This window comes from Vitis riparia, chromosome 7 (genome assembly GCF_004353265.1).
Source record: "Vitis riparia cultivar Riparia Gloire de Montpellier isolate 1030 chromosome 7, EGFV_Vit.rip_1.0, whole genome shotgun sequence".
Classification (NCBI taxonomy): Eukaryota; Viridiplantae; Streptophyta; class Magnoliopsida; order Vitales; family Vitaceae; genus Vitis; species Vitis riparia.
Window position 1 is genome coordinate 7,503,527 of NC_048437.1, and position 21,667 is coordinate 7,525,193.

Consider the following 21,667-nt stretch of genomic DNA (forward strand, 5'->3'; position numbering starts at 1 on the left):
CCTTTCGGTGAATCATCCCATTTTGCCCAACGCCCAAAGACACGTTTTTGTTAATGGGCCTGATGGTATAGCCCATCAGGCCCATTACAACATTCTTAGCTAAAACTCCTTCGACCCAAGATACCATTGAGAATATTATTATTAAAGTAGTATTCATTAGCTTCAATCTTAGGGTTCAAATTATTAAAAACGTTTCACCTTTCCCATCTTTCATGGTCTTTCCCCTCCCTACACGTTGAAAAGAATGTTAAAGGCATACGCACCATCACTATTCCTACGTCCCTCCAATATCTTTCATGATCCAATCCTAGATCGTCCATCTTTCACGCAATTGTTCCTCAACCCTTAACTAGATTACAAAAGAAGCACTTACCATCATCATCTCTTTTTTCATAATTTTCCCTTTCAGGCATCAAGGAAAAGGAGATGATGGATGTTGGATAAACCAATTTAATAACTTAAAATGACTTAATAACTTGATTTAAGTCATTAAATAAATTAAATATATTGTAAAAATGATTTAAAGTAAAAAACAACGTTAAATAATAAATAAAAATAATTAACTTATTCTTAAATCCATATTTTCATTTTATCTTTTTATTCTTATTTACCGTAATTATTTCCACAATTTTTTTACTACTCCACAACTTTTATTATTGTTACTCGATTTCCTTTACTTTAATTATAATTTATGAAGATCAATATGTCAATTTGATGATTTATAATAAATTTTAAATTAATTTTATTAAACAATCATAATACTTAAAATAAAAATTAAATAATGAACAACTTAAACATAATTTAAGTTAAAATCAATTTAAATAATTAAATAATAAATATTAAGTTTTACCTAGATAAGTGTTTTTTTTCTTTACTTTACCAAATAGATTACCAAAGAAAACTCTCTTGACAAGGAAATAACATAAAGATAGTACTTGGCAACATAATTGTTTGAAAAGGACAATTACAAATTGGAGAAAATTTTGGAGCTATGGAGAATTTAATCACCAATAGAAGCATTTAAATTAATTTATGATTTGATGTGTTGGGTGATACTTGATAGAGTGCGGAGGGGACCACTGAGTAGAAAGGTGAAGGTGACAGTCATGGCATGCATCAGCACCGTCCATTACATGTGAACCAAGGTACCGTCTGATTTGGCAGAGAGACGTAACGCACCAATGACATGACACCTCCTCAAATAATTCAAAGAGAGAGTTTTTGAAGGTGTGGAAGCAGCGTGTCTGCTGTTTTTAGCTTCTTCATTTCCATTTTGCTTTGATAATTCAATCACCGATTAGAAAGCTCACACCCAAAAGGCCTCCGATCTGTACTTCTCTCATTAAGTATGCAGAATATTGCTTCTCTTTCTTCTCTTTTTCTTCCTCTCTCTCTTTCTCAGATGGCTCTGCAGTTTCATTGTCAAAACTTTTGATGCTTGAGCTTGCCTAATTGCAAGCTGTAATCAGAGCTACCAATCAGGAAACATAACATGCAAAAGCAAATTCGAACATAGGCCACACAGTGAAAGTGGATCAATCTCTTCTTCAGGCGGTTTATGGAGCGTTTGTACTCAAAAAATGGAGCACCAAAGCCTATGTGCTCCATGTTCATTAAGCTCTGCTCCCAAAAAATGGGGGTGATGAATTAGTAACGTTGCAGCTAATGGGTAATTACTAATTAATGACCCAAAACGGGGAAGAGAGCAAACTCTCACCCTCAATCCTTGCGACCATTTGGGGGCGCGGCCTATGGGCTTTGAGCAGAATCGTTTCCCCAGGCATGCATGGAAACAGAGCAAAGGGACTCTCTCTCTATCTCGATATCTCTCTCATTGAATCATTCAATCAATCGCAGTCAAACCCCATATCCTGATTCTGAGCACTGAAACAAAAGTGAGTCTGCGTTAATAAATGAGATTTTAACTACTGTACCACCTTTATTTTTATTTTTACCCACTCTGAGACACACAACCCTTTCGCTTTCTACACAGCTACAGATGGGCAGGCTTGTGAGAAGAAAATATGAAATAAAATAGGTCTAAAGGTCCTTCTCATCTGCTCTTCTCTTCTGATGTGGATTCTCCCAATTTGTTTCCCCCTTTCGTCCTGTTCTTTTCACTCTTCTGCTTCTCACAGTCACACTTCTCTGCTCTCTCCTCTCTAATTGAGCTCAGACCACCAGATCGCCCCCTCATTTATTCACCTTCTCTTGCTTCCCTCTCTGCAAGCCATACAAAATTTCAACTCTCTCTCCCTGTGTCTCACTGTCTCTCCTGCTCTCATTAAGCTTCTGTGGCAAGTTGAGGGCTTTAATCTTTTAATTTATTTCCCATGATGAGATGAAATGAAATGCTTCCATAGCTATGAATTCACTTGGGTCATATCTTCTCTACACGATAACAGTAGTTACTGCAGTTCTCCATCTTCTTCTTTCTCCCGCCTCTTGCTTCAGTCAACAACAGCGTTCGGATTCCACTAGGGTAAGCAGACAGACCCTTGCTCTCTCTCCCCTCCCTCTCCCTCTCTCATTTGTTTAACGGACAAGAATACAACTGGGCGTTGTGCAGGGCTTGTTATTTGAGGAAAAAACGAGGTTGGGGTCGACTCCTCCGAGCTGCCATAACAAGTGCAACGAGTGCCACCCTTGCATGGCGGTGCAAGTACCCACCCTTCCTAGTCACAGCGGACCCCGGCTGGGTTTAACCGCCACCGTTCCCATGGAGTTTTTCGAGTCATCGCCTTCAACCGCAGCTAACAGGTACTCCAATTACAAGCCACTGGGTTGGAAATGCCATTGTGGTGACCACTTTTTCAACCCTTAGAAGTTAGAACAACCTCTAGTGGAGATTTCATCCCAAAACGGAGATGGCTTCAAGACGTTATATAGATGGTTATGATTGTGAACTATATTTGTTCTTTTCTTTCTTTTTTTCTCTTTCCAAAATTTTCTTTTTGAGGGTCCCTGGGATTCTTTAGAGACAAAGAGATGTATATTGATGGTGCAACCATTTATTATATATATATATACATTCAAATTCAAACAATGTACAGAAGTTGTAACAGACCTTATGAGTCTGATTTTCACTGTTGCTCATGCATGGTAAATTTTCTTTTCTATGTTACTTGCGTCCGCATTGCCTCATTAGATTCTCATATTCTTCACTCCCCTCTCCTTATCATCTCGGGATTTACAGTCCATCACCCATCTGAATCTCTCCCTATGTGGGGTTACTGTAGCAACGTCCACGATAAAATGACCAAAATACCAGGACATGATACTAGTTGCCTCACACATTTCGAGGTTATTATGGTGATTTACAACCCCCGGACCCCAGTGATGATCAGAGATAAAATGGAGGGATGGTAGAGTCCGGGGTCTGAGCACTGTTCCTTTGTCTTGTTAAAAATCAGAGAGGAATCACATGCAGCAGAAGAAATAGCAGTGAAGCAGTCATGTAATCTTGTTCTCATCCGTACTGGATCCCCACATCTTGTGTTGTGCCCACTTTGCAGCAATATTGTTGCCTAGAAATGGACCCTTGTTAACACCCAAAAGTGTTTGCTCATTCTAACTTCTAAGGTGTTCTTTTTGACCAATATTGTGAACCTATGCCACAGAGTTTGGTCAATTTATGGTTAAACAATTGATTAACGAGCCTCCAAATTTGGGATCAAAGGATGGTGATTCAGCATCAAATGGGTCTCACTGAAAAGTTTGGTCTTGAAAAGGAACAGTTTCTAGTACCTTGGTTGTAATCATTGATGGCGTGGTTGGTGTTTGTATTGATGACTTTAACACTGCCTCTCCATCCGCTTTTATCACATGTATGATGTATCAGCCTTGTAAACCAGAGTCGTACGGACAGATTAAGCATTGTCGAAGGCTATTACTGGAGTGAGTTGAGTTCCAACTCTTTGACCGCTGGGCTTCGCAGGAGGAGGTTGTGCCTTCCCTTATGGATTCTCCCGTCTTCATTGGAGAGGTGGTCTCTTTAACATTTCCATGCAAATAACAGACTCATTCTTTTAAGGAAACAAAAAGAGAATAAATTAGATGTATTTTGTGATGGTAAATGGAATGGAAATGGAAGCTACTATTGGATGGGCTCATGGGCTCAAATTTTGGATGGGCCGTGGGGAGATTATGGGCTAGACATGTATGGCCCAAAAAGTGGGTAAATTTTAATTTAAAACCGTTGAAAGGTGGAAGGTCCGAAGGAGCCACACGAAGTGGATGAGTCGATCCGTTGGCGTGTTCACCAATGGCGGGCTGCTGTTGGATGGTGTCACAGCATCTTCTGCTCTCACCGCCTCCCAATCACGTGCCTCTGAATTTTTCTTCGGCCCTAATCTCTTCCGCCCCGCTCTCCTTTTCTCTCGGAAGCGGAAGCAGGAGCAGAGTCAGAGGCAGAGCTAGTGCCAGAGCCAGAGCCAGAGCCACTCGTACCTCCAACGCACTGTCAGTCTCAGCTTCGTCGACTCTCCAAGCTCTCATCTTCGACTGCGATGGCGTCATTCTGGAGTCGGAAGACCTGCATCGCCGAGCCTACAACGATGCCTTCTCTCACTTCAATGTGCGCTGCCCTTCCTCTCCCTCCCAGCACCCTCTCAACTGGGACAGTCATTTCTATGACCAGCTCCAGAACCGGATTGGCGGTGGCAAGCCCAAGATGCGCTGGTTCTCGTCCTTCTCTTTTCAACTTTCTCTCTCTTCATTTTCGGTTTATGTATTGATTGGTCGTGCTTTTATTTGATTAGGTACTTTAAGGAGTACGGCTGGCCTTCGTCCACCGTCTTTGACACCCCCCCGGAGGATGATGGCGATAGAGCCAAGTTGATCGATATTCTTCAGGTTCCTTTTTTTTTATTCCTCTGATGATTTAGGTTCTATTTGGTTGCTGATTAACTGCAGGAAAGGAAACTATAATTTTTTGGAGCTGGGATATTCATTCTAACACAAAATGTAATGTCCTTGTTTTATTTTCTTCCATTTCCCTAAATTCTCTTGGTAACCAAACAGAAGGTCAGGTATTGAGAGAGTGATTCTCACATATATGATTTGACAGATATATTTCTGTTCTTCTATTTCAAAAAGGAAAGGTGTAGTAAAAATGGGATCAATCTTGATGTTTGAGTTTATAAGCTGTTGCTATTTCACTTCCATTTTATAAGAATTTAAGAGCTCTGCATATGCATTTTCAATTTGATGATTGAATGATTTTGCAGGACTGGAAAACTGAAAGGTACAAAGAAATAATCAAATCTGGAACTGTAAGGACGTGTTATTATATTATGCCCATTTTTTATTCTGCTGAATTATTTATATTTTTGAAGAATTTCAATATGGGATGACACCATGTTGAGCAGGTGGAGACTAGACCAGGTGTTTTGAGATTGATGGATGAGACTAAGGCCGCTGTAAGATACGCATTTTCCTTGAAATTGCATTTTGTCCGTGATGTTACTTGAATTTCACTTATTCTATCTGTATTTCTTTACCAATAACTGGATTGGGGTGTAAGAAATCTGATCACTTTCTATGGATTCGTTTATTATATGGTATTAGTTTTTATTCAGTTGGTAATGGTTGCTTAAATGTGCTCGTAACTTTTTTTTTTTCTTTTTGAATTTTAGGGAATAAAACTAGCTGTTTGCTCAGCAGCAACTAAAAGTTCCGTCATACTGTGTCTTGAAAATCTTATAGGAATTGTAAGCCCCTCTATGATATTGCTTCTTATGATTAGTGGTTTTCATTTTTCTGCTTCAACACTGTTTTGTGTTTTCATTATTTTATTTTTCTTTAGGAGCGGTTTCAAGGTCTAGACTGTTTCCTTGCAGGTATACTGCCTACTTACTAAATGTGATGTTTCCATATCTAGTTCATTAACATGATGTGTGGGACACATTTACCATTTTTAGAATTTGGATATTTACATGCCTATTCTACTATTATTTGCCTTACATTGAGTAAAAGCATTTAGATTTTACATTTTGGTCATGGTAATCATGAATTATTATTCTCTCCCACACATGAATTTTAATTCCGGTCAGATTCTGAATTTTAATTAAGCAAAGGATCGTAACCCAACTCTCCCCACAATTTTGCAATGGACATTGAACAAGTAATAGCTTTCCATATATTTGGTTGATATTATAGTATATAGAGGCTCTATAGCATATCAAGATTTGAATATCCAACACTCTAGTTCATACTTTATCTTCAAGATTCATGAAGTTGATGTATGGAGATGTAAGGAATTTCTTGCATAGGTGATGAAGAAAGAACAAAATAGAAATTTGATATATGATATTTATGACTTAAATCGGTGTTTGGTGATGAAAAAGGTTATAGATGTCATAGGTGAATTAAGAATTTAATGAATAAAAACATCTTACAGATTGCAGATATAGCTAGTGTTTGACCCATTGAACCCACAATAAGCAGTGACATACCATTTTAATACCCAAATATTGTTGTTCCTTTTCTCTTGAAGGTGATGATGTGAAGGAAAAAAAGCCGGATCCATCAATATATCAAACAGCTGTGAAGGTAGATAAAAGAAATTTAAATTTTTGTGTGCAAGCTACTTATTTCTGTATTTACTTGGCAACTGTCATGATCTGATCTTTAAGCTTTTGTACCTCTCAGAGGCTAGGAGTGTCGGAGAAAGATTGTTTGGTGGTGGAGGATAGTGTTATCGGGTTACAGGTAGATTTTGTTTCTGTGAGATTATTAGTTAATCTTTATACTTTGGATTAAAGAGTTTCAAGAGCATGAATAAAACTGAAAAAAAAAAAAAGAAAAAAAAAGAAAAGTTTGCACAGTTGTGTATGTCTTGCAACTTTTGCAAGATAAAGGATGTTTATGCTCTCTCTGTTAGCAGAAGCAATTTGTGGAATCTTATGGGAAAACTTAGGCATTACTCGGTTGCAAATAATCTTAGATTCACAGCATACTGAAAAGAGTTGATTATGTAAATTTATTCAAATGATATATCAGAAAATTGATTTAACTGTGAGAATGCCCTGATCATGTTGGTACCATATACTATGTGTTTGGTTTGGTTTGTTGCACATGGAACAAAGTCCATAAACCATGATTCAGATTTGAAAACTCAAGGCAAACAAATTTACATCTGTAGGCAGCTACAGGAGCTGGGATGTCGTGTGTGATCACCTACACATCTTCGACAGCTGACCAGGTAAGGTTCTTCTCTGAGCAACTATCTTTGAAATGCAATAATTGAAATCATCATCTAGAAAGTTGCATTGTGGAATGACTGTTGTTTGACTGATTATAGGATTTTAAAGATGCAATAGCAATCTATCCTGACTTGAGTAATGTAAGGTATGGTAGTCATTTAACTTCTACATGTTATAAATTAGATTTTTTTGGTAACTTTACATTGATACCTGAAGTTTGTACCATTAATCCAGGTTGAAAGACTTGGAGTTGTTGCTTCAAAATGTTGTCCCTGCCAAGTAGTGAACTCATCACATCCCTTGAAATTGGTTAGCTGTGTAAATTATATTGAAGTTTGGCTGCTTTCCATTGTCAAAGATATCTTTCATCTATGTCTGTCTTTTTGTTAAGATGATCAGTTTGATTTGCCAAATTGGTGAAAGAAAAGGGTCAATTTTTATGTTCCTATATCTTGTATTCACTTTACTCCTTGTAATGGAAGGAGAAATTTAAGCATCAAATGATTTGATTGTAAAACATAATAAATTGTTCTCCCCCTCTCTCTCTCATGAGAATTGGTATGCAGCTAACATGGTACTCCTTATTTGCAATGAGAAGTAGAAAAGCTAGCTTATGCCTGAGTAAGGTTGATGTATGGGTTACTAACTTAAGTTGTCATGGACTGTCCTTGCATAAAAGGGCCAATGTGAGTAAGCTGCGCCATATGACTGGTGGGTGTCCTTAACATTGACTTACTAACCATTTCGGTTTTGGGAAAGTTAAAACAGATTAATCTATAGTTAGTATACTGTTTGAGTTGAAATTCTCAGCATTTTCAATGTTTGACTACATCGTTAGTTTGGATAAATCGTGTTAATCACATAGGATGACTAATGTTTGCAAGCACCTGATCTTTCTTACGTTGTTCGTCATAAAGTGCTGGGCTGTCTCCAGTAGTATTTAGCGCTGCCCTGTCCACTCTACTGCCACTCCTTGTGAATTATTCATTTTTTTTATTTATTTCTAATCCAAATAATCTGCTCAAGGTGTGATACGCCACCCCCTGACTATTGAGGATGCTGAGGCGTCAAGAGTCAGTAATTAGCTTGAAATTAGTTTTAGAGTTAGCGTTTAATGCATTGATATTGTTATGATAAAGCCTGTTGTTAAAAGGCTTCTTCAACACTCTTCTAGAAGTAATCAGTCTCTTTAAATGTCAATGAAAATCTCGAAGCTAAACTGAATTTTTCATTTCCATCCTCTGTTCTTCAATTTCTCATTTGGTATTGAAGTCATTCTAACCTGTGTCCAAACCTTTCCCCTTTGGATCCTCTTGTTCTTTATCAAAGTTCCTTTCTTAATCTTCAATGACATCTTCTTCAATCATTGGTTCTATGGCCTATGTATCGTCCGGTCTCCTTTGCAAGCATGATCAACAATTTCACAAGTTTTTGCATTTTCCTCGAAGTCTAAATCCTGCAACCTTGAGGCTTGATTGACACAACTATTGTTACAGGCGATCTTAGGTTCTTCTAGCTGTAAGAGCTTATAATCCTCCACCAGGTTAGCTAATTTGATGAATCTAGAGACGTTAACATGAGAATGAAAAATTCAAAAGACTAGTAGCAAGAACATGGTAATGTTATGACTTTCTTTATGTTTCAAAGATTGATCCAGTAAGAATAAATCCTTTGTTAGTTCACCTTAGAATCTAAGGTACAAAACTCAAGAAGTTAGGAATCCAAGCTTCCAAACGGTGCACACATCAAAATTAAAGTGAGGGGCTGTTTTTACAATTTGATTGTTATTTTGAGTTATGTATCCAAATGACTTTTTTTTTTCTTTCCTTTATGTACATTAGCTCCTGCTAATTGATTATGAAAATATTAGTAAAATCTCATCATACAACCATATTAGAATGATCACTACCTGCTAATTATTTATGACCTTATTTACACATTTCTATCCTTATTTATATCCCTCCAAAAGCTAACACTTTATCTCGTTATTGCAACCCATCATTAAAAATGAGCTAAGGGAAACGTAGAGGAATTAAGAAAAATGTATGACAAATATTAATTTTGATTATTTTTTTATATTAGATATTTATTTGGGTTAAATTTTATCTATTACAAATTTAACAAATATTAATTTCACGTTCACTTAAACTGCACAGGAGTTGAACTTGGTTGATAAAATGCTTAACTAGGGTTATGTGAATTTAAAGGCTAATTAATTTAGAAAAACACCGAGAGGGGGAATGGATTGAGTTTTGGATTTTATTTTATTTATAAAACACCAATTTTAAGAAAATTAAAGAGCAATAAATAAAATGATAGAGATGGAGAAAACAAACACTATATTTTATAGTAGTTCGACAATCGTTACCTATGTCCACTCTCTTTAAACTCCAATTGAGTGAAGGTTCCACTAATATAAAAGTTTCAACCAAGCTTCCAATATTTTATACTTGGATTTTCGACTCCAATGTGCACCACAAGTTCCCTTCAAGTATACCTTAATGTAAAGTTTTTAACCCTTAAAATTTTACTTCAATGACAATGAATGAAAACATTCTTAATTTAGCTCAATGAATGAACAAGTATAATGGAATTTAGGATGAATTAAATGGGTGCACTATGAAAGATTTGTAAGGAATGGTTTGATCCACTAAAAGAAAAGTTGAATGCAAGTGTTCTCTATCTAATAAATGAAATGAAATTCACAATTTATAGATTTTTAGTCTTGAACACAAAAAAGAATACAAACTAGCTTTTTTTAATCAATTTTCAATTCAACTGATTGACTAGCTGTTGGGAATTAATTGCATAATAGGTGATTGTTGGAACCTAATCAAACCTCGATCAGAAAGAGCTTCCCCTCAATTGGGAAAGGTCCCTCATCAATTGGGAATACATAGCTACTGGATGAGAGAAAATAAAATTTGCACTCATCAACCAGTCGTCGATGACTTAATCGAGCGACTAATTCCCTGATCAATTGAGCAGCTCCCTAGTCATTCTTCCTAATTCAAGAATGGGGAGTCTTTTAACCAAATATCCCTTATTAGTAAAAAAAAAAAAAAAAAGTAACATGTTTCTATAAATAGTTTATTAAATGATCTTAAAATTTGAATAAATCTTTTGAAAAGAAGGCTAGATCAGTTGCACTTGAGAAAAGTGAAGCAAATTATTTGATAGACTATAAAACAATACGCCATCCAAGAGATGAGTGGTGTATGAAGTGACTTTGATAAAGTAAAAAAGGGTGTTTTTGACAAGGAAAGACAATGATTTTCGAAAGAGGCATTCACCTAATACTTGCAAGTGATATTTTTTTGTTTAAATTTTAGAAGTAGGTTTCAAAACTTTATAAAACAGGAGTCCAACTTTTATAAAAATGAAAAATAATTTCCAAGTGCATTATTGTAGCAGGAAATGGCCCATTCACATATCTTTTTCTATGGTCCACAATTTCCATGAAGCAAGCTGGATGAGTTTGGTGAACCCCAAAATAAGAGGAGGGGGGGCTTGATGTTTAACTCTCAGATTCCTGAGGAAGAAAAGGGAACATATGATGATAAAAGTGTCCACCATGCGTGTATTATTGGTGCACAGCATGCCTTCCCCAGACACCTCATTTCTTGTTCCACTATTTGGAAATGATAATAATAAAAAAGCCAAAGTCTAACTTGGTCCCCTTCTGTCATTTCTAGTAGGCCTATTCCATAATGTTTCCCAACACCCATCTCCAAAATTGGGCTTTATTTATTTATTTATATATAATATAAAAAGTTTTTGAAGAATTGTTGGTATTTTTAATTATTTATTAGAAGTATTGTAAAAGAAAATCTAAAATAATCTTAAATCTCTTCTAAATAATTGCCTTTGATTTTTTAAATATTTAAGTGGTATTTGGAATACATTTTTTATTTTTTATTTTTAAGGTTGGAAAATAATAGTAATTTTTTATATAAGATACCATAATTCTTCTAAATTTGAAAAATGAATAGTTTTAAACACTATTTCAAAAGTATTTTGGCTCTATTCGATAATTCTTTTCAAAAACTGTTTTTGAAAACTGTTTTATAATATTTTATAAAACAAATATATATTTGGGAACTTGAAGTATTTTTAACATATTTTAAATATTTTTTAAAATAATTTTTATATTATGTGTTTTATTTTTAATCATTCTACATGTTTATATAATTATTTTCTAAAACAGTCCTAAGAAAATAATAGAAAACAACTAAAAATATTTTTTGAAAATATTTTATTTCTTGTTTTTAATAATGAAAAATCAAAAACAATTTTTTGATGATCAAAAATGTTTTTCTATTTTTTTTTAGAAAACAAAAAACTATTCGAAAACAATTACCAAACCAACCTTTTACTATCATAAATTTATTAAACATATTTTTAAATTAGAAAAATTGTTTTGTGTTATTTTTTTAAAAAGGGTAATTACAAGAAATTTTAGTTTTTTTTTTTTTTTTTAGGGGATTTCCTATGACACAAAAAGTTACTTTTGAGTACCATAAGTAAAGTAGCAATTAATAAAAGATGGTCACATGTCCTAGTAGGTCTCCAAAGTAGGGTCTAGCTTTAAAACATTTGGTATTTATTTTAACATTACCAAATATAATGTCATATTATTTTTATATTTTTTTGTACATTTAGTTAAAGAGCAGGTGTTGCCAACTCATAAAGTCGGTGTGGGCTTTAATTTGACTGTCCTGTCTCTATCCCCAGCCTCCATGCCTGCTTTTATGACTTCATTTCACTCAGATGTACCTCAAAATTTTGAGATCAGGTCCCTCAAAATTTTAATTTCTTTTCTATATTATTGAATTAAAATTTATAAAGTTAAAAACATCAAAAGGCAATTTTGAAGATAATTAAAACTTTTACATAAAATGTAATAAATCTTATATAAAAAATCTAGACTTATGTATTTAAAAATTATTTTCAAAATTTTAAAATTTAGGGTAATAAAGATTTTTTAATTCTTCACTTTTAATTTTTTTAAAGATTGTTATATTTTTTTTTAAAAAATAATATTATATTTTATATAGGAATCACTATCATTTTTTTTTTAAATTAATTAAAATTTTAAATTTAAACATAAAAGTTAGAAACATGTAAAAATATTTTTATGAATTTAAAATCTTAAAAAGGTCAAATTTGGGTGAAATAAATTTTTAGTGTTTCTTAATTATCACAACACCATCTTAACATGACGCCACCCATCCCAATCAAAAGCTAAATATTATGCATGTTATATGAAAGAATTATCTTATATATATAAATGGTTAAGCTTTATATTAATAATGAGCTTATTTTCAATTGGGTTATTAAAAAAAAGAATAAAAAAAGAAAATTAGAACTATTTGGTCCACATATTGCTTGGATAGTGGTACGCTACGATCGAATTCACCCTAAATCTTTGGTATATTAAATTCAACATTTTACTTCATAAACTTATTAGAAATTAATACTTTGATTTAAAACTATGTTAAAAAGACGATGAACAGAAAAATTATGTGAATAAACTTGAATGCAGAAAATAAACATATGATGTTTATATTCAAAATTATTATACTTCGTAGTTGTACGTTAAAAATACGAATAGCTATAAATATATTTCTTTAAAACCGAAACCTGAAATTAATGATTGATATAGTTTAAAAACATTTAAAAAATCTTATGTTAAAGTTATTAATTCAAAGTTGAAAATGCCTAAATTCAAAATAGTATTGAACTATGGAGCGTGAAAATGAATAAGAATTTCTAACCGAAGATATGGAAGATGAAGAAGTATTATTAGGTTTTCAATTGAAATACAGAAAAAAAAAAATTAAAATATATAACCGGGTAAAGATTGAAGTCGGCAGAGTAAAGGCTATTTAACCCTAAGATCATTTGCGCACATTGCCTACTTCCCAAAGAATCGGAATAGGTTGCAAGTGCAATTTGATAAAAGCCTGAGTTGAATGTGACGTGAAATTGAGGGAGTGGGGCGCCAATTCCCCACAGGAAGGACTTATATAGATCAAGAAAGAGACCCAAAGGCCGTGAAGGTAGAGTAGAGAAGCCGGAATTCCAGCAATGGCAACGGCGACGGTAGAAAAACCACACGCAGTGTGCATACCTTATCCAACTCAAGGTCACATCAGTCCCATGCTGAACCTCGCTAAACTCCTTCACCACAGGGGCTTTCACATCACTTTTGTTCACTCCCACTTCAACTATGCCCGTCTCCTCAAATCCAGAGGCCCTTCTTCTCTAGGCGGTCTGCCCGACTTCCGATTTGAGTCCATTCCCGATGGCCTCCCTCCTCCAGATAACCCCGACGCCACCCAGGACATCATCGCCCTCTCTATCTCCACTGCTAACAACTGCTTCATCCCGTTTCGCAACCTATTGGCCAAACTCAACGGTGGGGCGCCGGAGATCCCACCGGTGACTTGTGTGATTTACGATGGGCTGATGAGCTTCGCACTTGAAGCTGCTCAACAAGTGGGAGTCCCTGGAGTCGCATTTTGGACTGTCAGTGCTTGCAGCTTCATCTGCTTGTTACACTTTCCTCATCTCCTGGAAAGAGGTTTTACACCTTTCAAAGGTACGTATATAACTCCAAATATATACATTTTACTTCCCTGTTGCTTTTGTGGGTGACATAACGCATGTGGAATTGTTCAGATGTGAGTTGCTTAACAAAAGGGAATTTGGATACCATTATTGATTGGATACCTGGAATCCCAAAGATCCGTCTAAGGGACATACCATCTTCAACCCGAACAACGGACCCGAATGATGCCTTCCTTGAGTTCATCAAAGGTGAAATATCAAGAGCTTATAAGGCTTCTGCTAGCATCCTCAACACCTTCGATGCCTTGGAACGTGACGTTCTGGATTCCCTTTCCTCCATGTTGAATCGGTTGTACACTATGGGTCCAATGCATCTTCTTCTCAATCAAATCCAGTATGAAGACACCAAGCTTATCGGCTCCAACCTATGGAAAGAAGAACCTGGCTGTTTCCAGTGGCTGGATTCCAAGAAACCCGGATCTGTAGTTTATGTGAACTTCGGTAGCATCACAGTGTTAAGTCCAAAGCAGCTAATTGAGTTTGCATGGGGACTTGCTAATAGCATGCAAACATTCCTATGGATAATCCGACCCGATTTGGTGATGGGTGAGACCGCCTTTCTCCCGCCGGAGTTCCTAACGGAGATCAAAGATAGAGGCATGTTAGCCGGTTGGTGTGCCCAAGAACAAGTCCTGATCCACTCTTCAGTCGGAGGGTTCTTGACGCACTCCGGCTGGAATTCTACGTTGGAAAGCGTGTGTGGCGGCGTGCCAATGATCTGCTGGCCGTTCTTCTCCGATCAGCATACCAACTGCTATTATAGTTGCGAGCATTGGGGGTTTGGGACGGAGATCGCTTACGATGTGAAGAGAGAGGAAGTGGAGAGGGTGGTGAGAGAGTTAATGGAGGGAGAGAAGGGAAAGGGGATGAAGAAGAAGGTAATGAAATGGAAGCGCAAAGCTGAAGAAGCCACCAGCCCATGTGGGGGTTCTTCTTACTCCAATTTGAACAAACTGATTCAGGAAATTCTCCTGCCCAACAAAAGCATCACCTTCAATTAATTTCATACATGGCTATGGATTTCTAATGCTTCCTTATCTTTTGATGAAAAGACACCCGCTTCCTTTTAAGCAATTTATTAGGTGTCTTCTGCATCCACCTTGTTTTGATTTGTATTTTAAAAAAACAGAAAATAATAATATATCTGAAATAGAATAATAATATTTCTAAAATTGTAAAAAAAAAAAAAACATTTAAAATAAATTTACTATCTCAAAATTTAAAAATAATCTTTAATTTTCGAATATCTTTTGAAAGCATGATTTTCCCTAATAATTATAATGAGGCAATTAATTAAGAAATACTTTGTTCATGACCAACTACACCATTGCTTGAAGTTCCCAATTAACTAACGCTCATAATTCAAATTTGCTATCCACTATCTATTTGATTTGCATATTTATTTTTTGGTTACAAACATGCTTTATTTCTATAATCAATTAATATATCTATATTTCTTGGGATAAATATTAAATTTTAATTTAATGGAATTACCATGAGCATAAATTAAACTTGACCATTAGCAATATAGTACCGTAAAACCTTGATAAATGAACTCAAAGTAGTTATTAAGTTAATATTATCTCAATGATATGATCTTATGATTGAGAACACATACAATAAAGTACAGTGAAACTTTGATAAATGAATGCTCGATAAACTAAAAACCTCATTTAAATAATGAATTCTTCTAGTCTCAACTTGGGTCAATGTACTAAATTAATAACCTTGCTAAATGCATAAGATAATAATATTTTAAAAAACCCTTAAGAGTCCAAACAAATATAAATTAATAACTGATGAAGTATTAATTGAAGGTGGAATCAAAGAACCAATTAAATAAACGCCTCGAGGTACTTCAATATGATCGAGATGGGACGTATATGTTAGGTAAGTTTGATTCTTTCCTTAAAAAGTATGAGATTATATCCAATTGAGTGTCTTTGAAACTTCAATGCAGAATAGATAAGCAAAAAAAAACAAATTAAACTCTTATGCATAAGATTGATGATGGGTTTTTCAACCTTCCCACAACTTTTTGGGATATTACTTAGATGCTACTAGATACATTCTTAACCTAGTCTATCTAAGTTAGTAACTTTGACTTCATAGATGCAGATGGGTCATAAACCTAGTTTACACTATGTTTGCATATCCCGAGTGTCAAGCACATGTGTTGAAACCAAAGGTAGATAAGTTGGAACTAAGTTAAGAAGTTTGTTAGTTTGTAGGTTATCCAAAAGGAATTAGCAATTATTACTTTTATAGTCAGGTCAATTAGAATGTGTTTGTTAGTACAAATGTTAGATTTATGGAAGATGATTATCTGAAAAGAATAAGTTTAGAAGTGAGGTCAATTGGAAAAAACTAGATGAGAATCCAACAATAGCATTAAAAACTATGGATCTAGTACAACCATTTTCGAATCTATAATATAATATATTGATGACTTGTCATAGCAAGAGAGTTGTTAAGGCCATTCTAGAGGAACATGAGATTGATCCTACAAATTATGATGAAATAATGAGTAATGTGGATGTATATTTTTGGCAAAATCTATAGAGGTAGAGTTAGAACCTCATGTATTCTAACAAAGTCTAAGAGCTTGTAGAAGCACTTGAAGGGATAAAACCCATCAAGTGCAAGTGGGGCAATAAGAAGAAAAGAAGAATAGATGGAAAGACTAAGATATATAAGGCTAGACTTGTAGCAAATGGTTATAGTCAAAAACCTAGTTTCAATTACGAGGAGACCTTCTCATCAATTGTCATGCTTAAGTCTATTAGGATATTTCTATTCATTGCAACACATCTTGATTATGAGATATGATAAATGAATGTCAAGATTGCACTTTTTATTGACAATCTTGAGAAAAACATTTATATGATGCAACCAAATGGATTCAAAACAAAAGGCCAAGAACATATTTTAATTTGTTTTTAATATTTTAATTAGTTTAATTTGGGAAAAATCTCAATTCCATCCACTAAGAGAATTTTTCTTTGTGATGCAAATTATGGGGGGAAAAAAAAATTCTAAATAGCCTTTTACATCTCAAAACTCTGAAGAAGTTCATGTTCCCATTCTCTAGGGTTGTGAGAATTTATGCATCCTCTCAAGTGTTGAGGTACAATCAATTAGGAGCACATGTGGTGTTGCACCATGAGTGTGAAGATCAATATAGGTATTAAGACTTAGAAATAATATCTATAAGGTAAAATTATATATTGTTCTTTCAATGGTGGATATGTTTTTTGCCATATCTCACTTTGTGGTTTTACATCTACATAGTCTTAGGGAGATTGTGTTAGTGGTTTTGCATGTAAATTAAGTTCATTATGTCTTGTCAGATTGTGTGTTTTTTTTTTCACTTCTTAATATTATAAAATGAATTAAAAATAAAATAATTTTGGGCTAAAATAAGTAAATACCTATTCACCCCTTCTCTTATTGTATTGTAATCTAGATCTACAAACTTTCAAAGGTATTAAAAAAAAATAGATTGAATTTTTGGTGAGGAAGATTCTATGCAAAATATAAATAACTTTCAAAGGATTTAATCCTATATGTATATATATTTGTAAAATTATGGTACATTATTTGAAAGGCAAAGATTTGTTAATTTTGTTTGAGATAGAGAAAAAATTTATTTTCCGTATAGAAATCCCTGAATAAATTTTTATTCCTTGACCCAAAAATTAAGGAAAAAGGGGAATAGAAGGAAATTTGAGAAATGTTTCCCATTGATTATTATATTTGTTTTTAAATAAATTTGATGAAATCATTTAATTAATTTTTTTTTTTGGTAGATTCAAATTTCTAGGAGTTATTTAATATATATATATATATATATATATATATATATATATATATATTTATAGTTTTAATATTTTATTACAATTGAGAATTTGTTTTATAAATTATTAGATTCAATTCATATATAAGCATAACTAAAGTTTTAATGAATTTGATCTGATAATGGTCTCTAATACTAAATTAGACGGTAATATTACATATGAGGGATTAAATATTTATTTCATAAATAAATAATTAATTATAAAAGAAATATTTTTGTGATTGTGAAATGATGAGAGAGAAAAAATTATTAATGGTTAAAATACTTGTGTACTGATTTTGAGAATTTAGATGGCAAAAGGTGTTTGTTTGTTTGTTTTTGTTTTTGTTTTTTTTTTTTTAATTTTAAGGAAAACATAATTTAGTGATGAATTAATAATAGCAAAGAAACAAGTATAAAATGAAGAAAAAAAATGATTAATTAATAATAACAAAGAAACAAGTATAAAATGAAAAACATTAGGAAAGGAAAAAAATAGTTAAGAAAAAAACTATTTTTCTAAGGAAGTAATGAAAAATATGTTTAATGATTTAGATTCATATATTCTTGTTTATTAGATTGAACATAATGGAATATATTATGGTAATCCTTATGATGATTCATTTCTTAATAAGTTAATTTTAAGATAGGTATATATTGAGATAGTTTGGACTATATAAATATATTTGAAAAAAAACTTATCTATATAGTGAAGTGAGAATCATTTTGTATAAATGAAAGTAGGTAGGTAGCTTGGCTGGTTTGCCCGAGAGGTTAAGGGGGAAGACTTAAGATCTTCTGCACATAAGTGCGCGTGGGTTCGAACCCCACAGCCAGCATATATGATTTATTAGTTAATTTTTTTAATTGTTATTTATAAAGTTTTAAACTTTGTAAGGAATTATTGGGAATTAGATATTTAAAAATTTTAAAACTTTTATTATTTGAAAATAGGTATATATATATATACCTTCTCAAGGTTGATATTTATTAACTTTGACACAAACTTAATATTTTTTCAAGATTGAGAGTCCATGTAGATAGTAACTTGATGAATCATGATAATTGATAGTCTTACGTCATAATTCATTGTAGATCTTGTCTAATGTGTATTACATATACTAATGCACTCACCATGAAAAAGTCATCCTGATGATTAAGGCAAATCATCTCTCCAATTAAGAGGTAGTATACTACAATCTTAGATGAATTGCCTAAATCCATGAATTAGTTATGAACTACTCATCACATTGTAAGAAACCCATGATTTGGATTTTCTATGTAACTTTTAATACACTCAAGTTATGTACAATGCAAGTAACGTGAGGAGTGTATACTTAAATAACCAATTAATGTAAAATGGAATTATAAAGGAAAGCAAAGAAACATAAATAAATAAATTTATAAATGAATTTTTATTTATTACATTATGTCATGTTTTCTAATGCTCAATCCCAAAAAGAAGCATACTCTATTGAAGAACAAGTTACGAGATTAGCTAAGTTTCTTAAAGAACTTGCAAAACGCAATTAAGAATAAAATGTCAAGATCAATGCAATTTTCCATAAACTTGGGCTTATAGTAGGACTAATAAACAACACCACACATCCATGTCAAGATGTATTTTAACACGATCTTCAAATTTGTTATAAAAGAAAAGATGTCACAAAAGCATTCAAGTTTCTTCCCACGAGCTTGTTCCCACAAATCAATTGAAAAACTTCATTTTATAGACGATAAACAAAGCATTAGATAGTAGATTTCATATTTCTCTCACTGGTATAAAACCATATACATAAAGAATTGTGTTACTAAAAATGCAAATAAATTACAAACCACTAAAATTTCTATATTTTGATGGAATAGAAATCTAAAGTAACATGTGGCTCACTCTGATGAAACATGTAATGATACTGGAATGAAGGGAGACCTTTTATTTAGCTGTAATGATACTGAAGTAGCACAAAAATTATAAATTTAGCTGTAAATGGGTGTCACTCGTAAAGATTAATGTCTCCCATGTATAACTGGTAGATCATAGATTTTGGCTATTTACAAAAGAATAGTGTTCCTCTGTCATTTAATTTCTTTCATCTTCATGAGACCAAGCTTCTGGAAATCCACCTCAGATCTTCCGTATCTTCGTCTCTTAGAAAGATGCTCTAGCATGCACGAATTGAAGCAGATTTACGCTCATGTCATCACTCTTGGTCTGGCTCGTTTTACTTATATCACCAGCAGAGTGTTATCTTTCTGCGCAGTATCCGAAACTGGTGATTTGAGCTATGCGGAGACCGTGTTCAACAAAATTGTGGCACCCACCATCTTTGATTTCAATTCCATGATAACGGGTTTCTTGAATCGTTCCGAATTTGAAAAGGGTCTCTCTGTTTACGCCCAAATGCGAACCTTAGGCGTGGAGCCGAATGCTCGCACTCTCACTGTTATGATAAAAGCATTTCTCCGTTTATCTTCGATTAATCAGGTTCATTGTCAGATAATGAAGTTTGGGCATGGATCTGATCTTTATGCAATCAGCCTGCTAATAACCAGGTATTCGACATGTGGAGCGATGGAGCTTGCTCGCCAAGTGTTCAACGAAAGCTCGAACAGAAATATAGTTTGTTGGACAGGCCTCATTAGTGGGTATTGTAGTAACGGATTCGTTGATGAAGCTCGTTGTGTGTTTGATGCGATGCCGGAGAGAAACGATGTTTCTTATAGTGCAATGGCATCTGGGTATGTTAGGAATGATTGTTTCAACGAGGCGATTGAGTTATTTCGTGAATTGAAGAGTTGTGCTGCCGTGAAGCCGAATGTTTCTCTTTTGGTGAGTGTTCTTGATGCTTGTGCAGCTGTTGGTGCATTTGAGGAAGGAAAATGGATTCATTCCTATATAGATGAGAACGGTTTAGACTATGATCTTAAAATGGGCACTGCACTAATAGATTTTTATGCAAAATGTGGGTGCATAAAGACTGCTGAGGAATATTTGACAAGATGCCATTGAAAGATGTAACAGCCTGGAGTTCCATGATCTTGGGATTAGCCATCAATGGTAATAATGGGATGGGGCTTGAGCTTTTCCATGAGATGGAAACGAGGGGGCCTAGACCGAATGCTATTACTTTTATTGGTGTTTTTACTGCTTGTAATCACAAAACCTTAGTGAATGAAGCCTTGCGGTTGCTTGGACGCATGAGCAAAGTTTATGGTATCTTTCCCTTGATTGAGCACTACGGGTGCATGGTTGATCTCTTGGCTCGGACTGGACAAGTGAAAGAGGCAGAGATATTAATAAATACCATGCCAATGAAACCAGATGGAGCCATTTGGGGATCTTTGCTTAATGGGTGTCTGATGCATGGTCATATGAAGTTGGGGGAGAGGGTGGGGAAGCTTCTAATCCAATTAGAGCCTCAACATAGCGGAAGGTATGTCCTCCTGGCAAACATGTATGCCACTATGGGTAGCTGGGAAGGTGTTATGAGGCTTAGGAAAATGATGAAAGAGAGGGGCGTACTTACAGTTCCTGCTTGGAGTTTTATCGAAATTAATGGAGTTGTTCATAAATTTCTAGTTGACGATAAGTGCCATCCTCAATGGAGATATATCTATAGTGTTTTAAATCAACTTGGAAGAGAACTTGACACTTTTAATGTTATGAATGATGCACGCTCATGAGAAAAAACATAGCAGAAAAGTGAATACTATGTTTTTCAAGAGCCATCCAGTTCCACATCTTGTCTTGGATTCTAAAGATTGTTCGAGCTGGTGTAAAAAAGATCTTTCAGCTCAAACATACCAATTCAAACTCCCTGACTGGTTGTTGAAATTTCTCAACCATCTTCTTGGGTAGTCAAGTATTTGCCCTATATTTGACTTTGATGAATTTGGATACGATGCACCAACATTTTTTGTTTATCAGTAGATGGCGGCTGACTGAGGCAAGCATGGTTGGATGCATCTCTATGCCAGCAAAGCATTTTTCTTA

The 21,667-nt window shown here is 34.2% G+C and overlaps 2 protein-coding genes, 1 non-coding gene and 1 pseudogene across 3 annotated transcripts; all 4 read left to right on the forward strand.

The window, feature by feature from the left end:
* Positions 1-4,217: 4,217 nt before the first annotated feature.
* Positions 4,218-7,754, forward strand: LOC117918671 (haloacid dehalogenase-like hydrolase domain-containing protein At4g39970). Its single transcript, XM_034835487.1, has 11 exons — positions 4,218-4,680; positions 4,761-4,854; positions 5,229-5,273; positions 5,370-5,420; positions 5,637-5,711; positions 5,807-5,840; positions 6,497-6,552; positions 6,652-6,711; positions 7,145-7,204; positions 7,304-7,350; positions 7,440-7,754. The coding sequence occupies exons 1-11, from the start codon at positions 4,265-4,267 to the stop codon at positions 7,486-7,488; spliced, it is 987 nt and encodes a 328-aa protein (XP_034691378.1). The 5' UTR covers positions 4,218-4,264; the 3' UTR covers positions 7,489-7,754.
* A 5,406-nt stretch (positions 7,755-13,160) lies between these two features.
* LOC117918670 (7-deoxyloganetin glucosyltransferase-like) lies at positions 13,161-14,912 on the forward strand. Its single transcript, XM_034835486.1, has 2 exons — positions 13,161-13,809; positions 13,890-14,912. The coding sequence occupies exons 1-2, from the start codon at positions 13,296-13,298 to the stop codon at positions 14,837-14,839; spliced, it is 1,464 nt and encodes a 487-aa protein (XP_034691377.1). The 5' UTR covers positions 13,161-13,295; the 3' UTR covers positions 14,840-14,912.
* Positions 14,913-18,429: 3,517 nt separating this feature from the next.
* TRNAL-UAA lies at positions 18,430-18,512 on the forward strand. Its single transcript has one exon. It is a non-coding gene; the product is annotated as a tRNA-Leu (tRNA).
* Positions 18,513-19,674: 1,162 nt separating this feature from the next.
* On the forward strand, positions 19,675-21,615 carry LOC117919423 (annotated as a pseudogene).
* Positions 21,616-21,667: the final 52 nt, after the last annotated feature.

What these genes read in the sequence shown, in the direction of transcription:
- LOC117918671 (XM_034835487.1), top strand. Translation starts at nt 4,265, where the DNA reads ATGGCGGGCTGCTGTTGGATGGTGTCACAGCATCTTCTGCTCTCACCG. An exon ending in AAATAATCAAATCTGGAACT is followed by an intron (nt 5,274 to 5,369) that starts GTAAGGACGTGT and finishes CATGTTGAGCAG; the next exon opens with GTGGAGACTAGACCAGGTGT. An exon ending in CCTGACTTGAGTAATGTAAG is followed by an intron (nt 7,351 to 7,439) that starts GTATGGTAGTCA and finishes CCATTAATCCAG; the next exon opens with GTTGAAAGACTTGGAGTTGT.
- LOC117918670 (XM_034835486.1), top strand. Translation starts at nt 13,296, where the DNA reads ATGGCAACGGCGACGGTAGAAAAACCACACGCAGTGTGCATACCTTAT. An exon ending in AGGTTTTACACCTTTCAAAG is followed by an intron (nt 13,810 to 13,889) that starts GTACGTATATAA and finishes GGAATTGTTCAG; the next exon opens with ATGTGAGTTGCTTAACAAAA.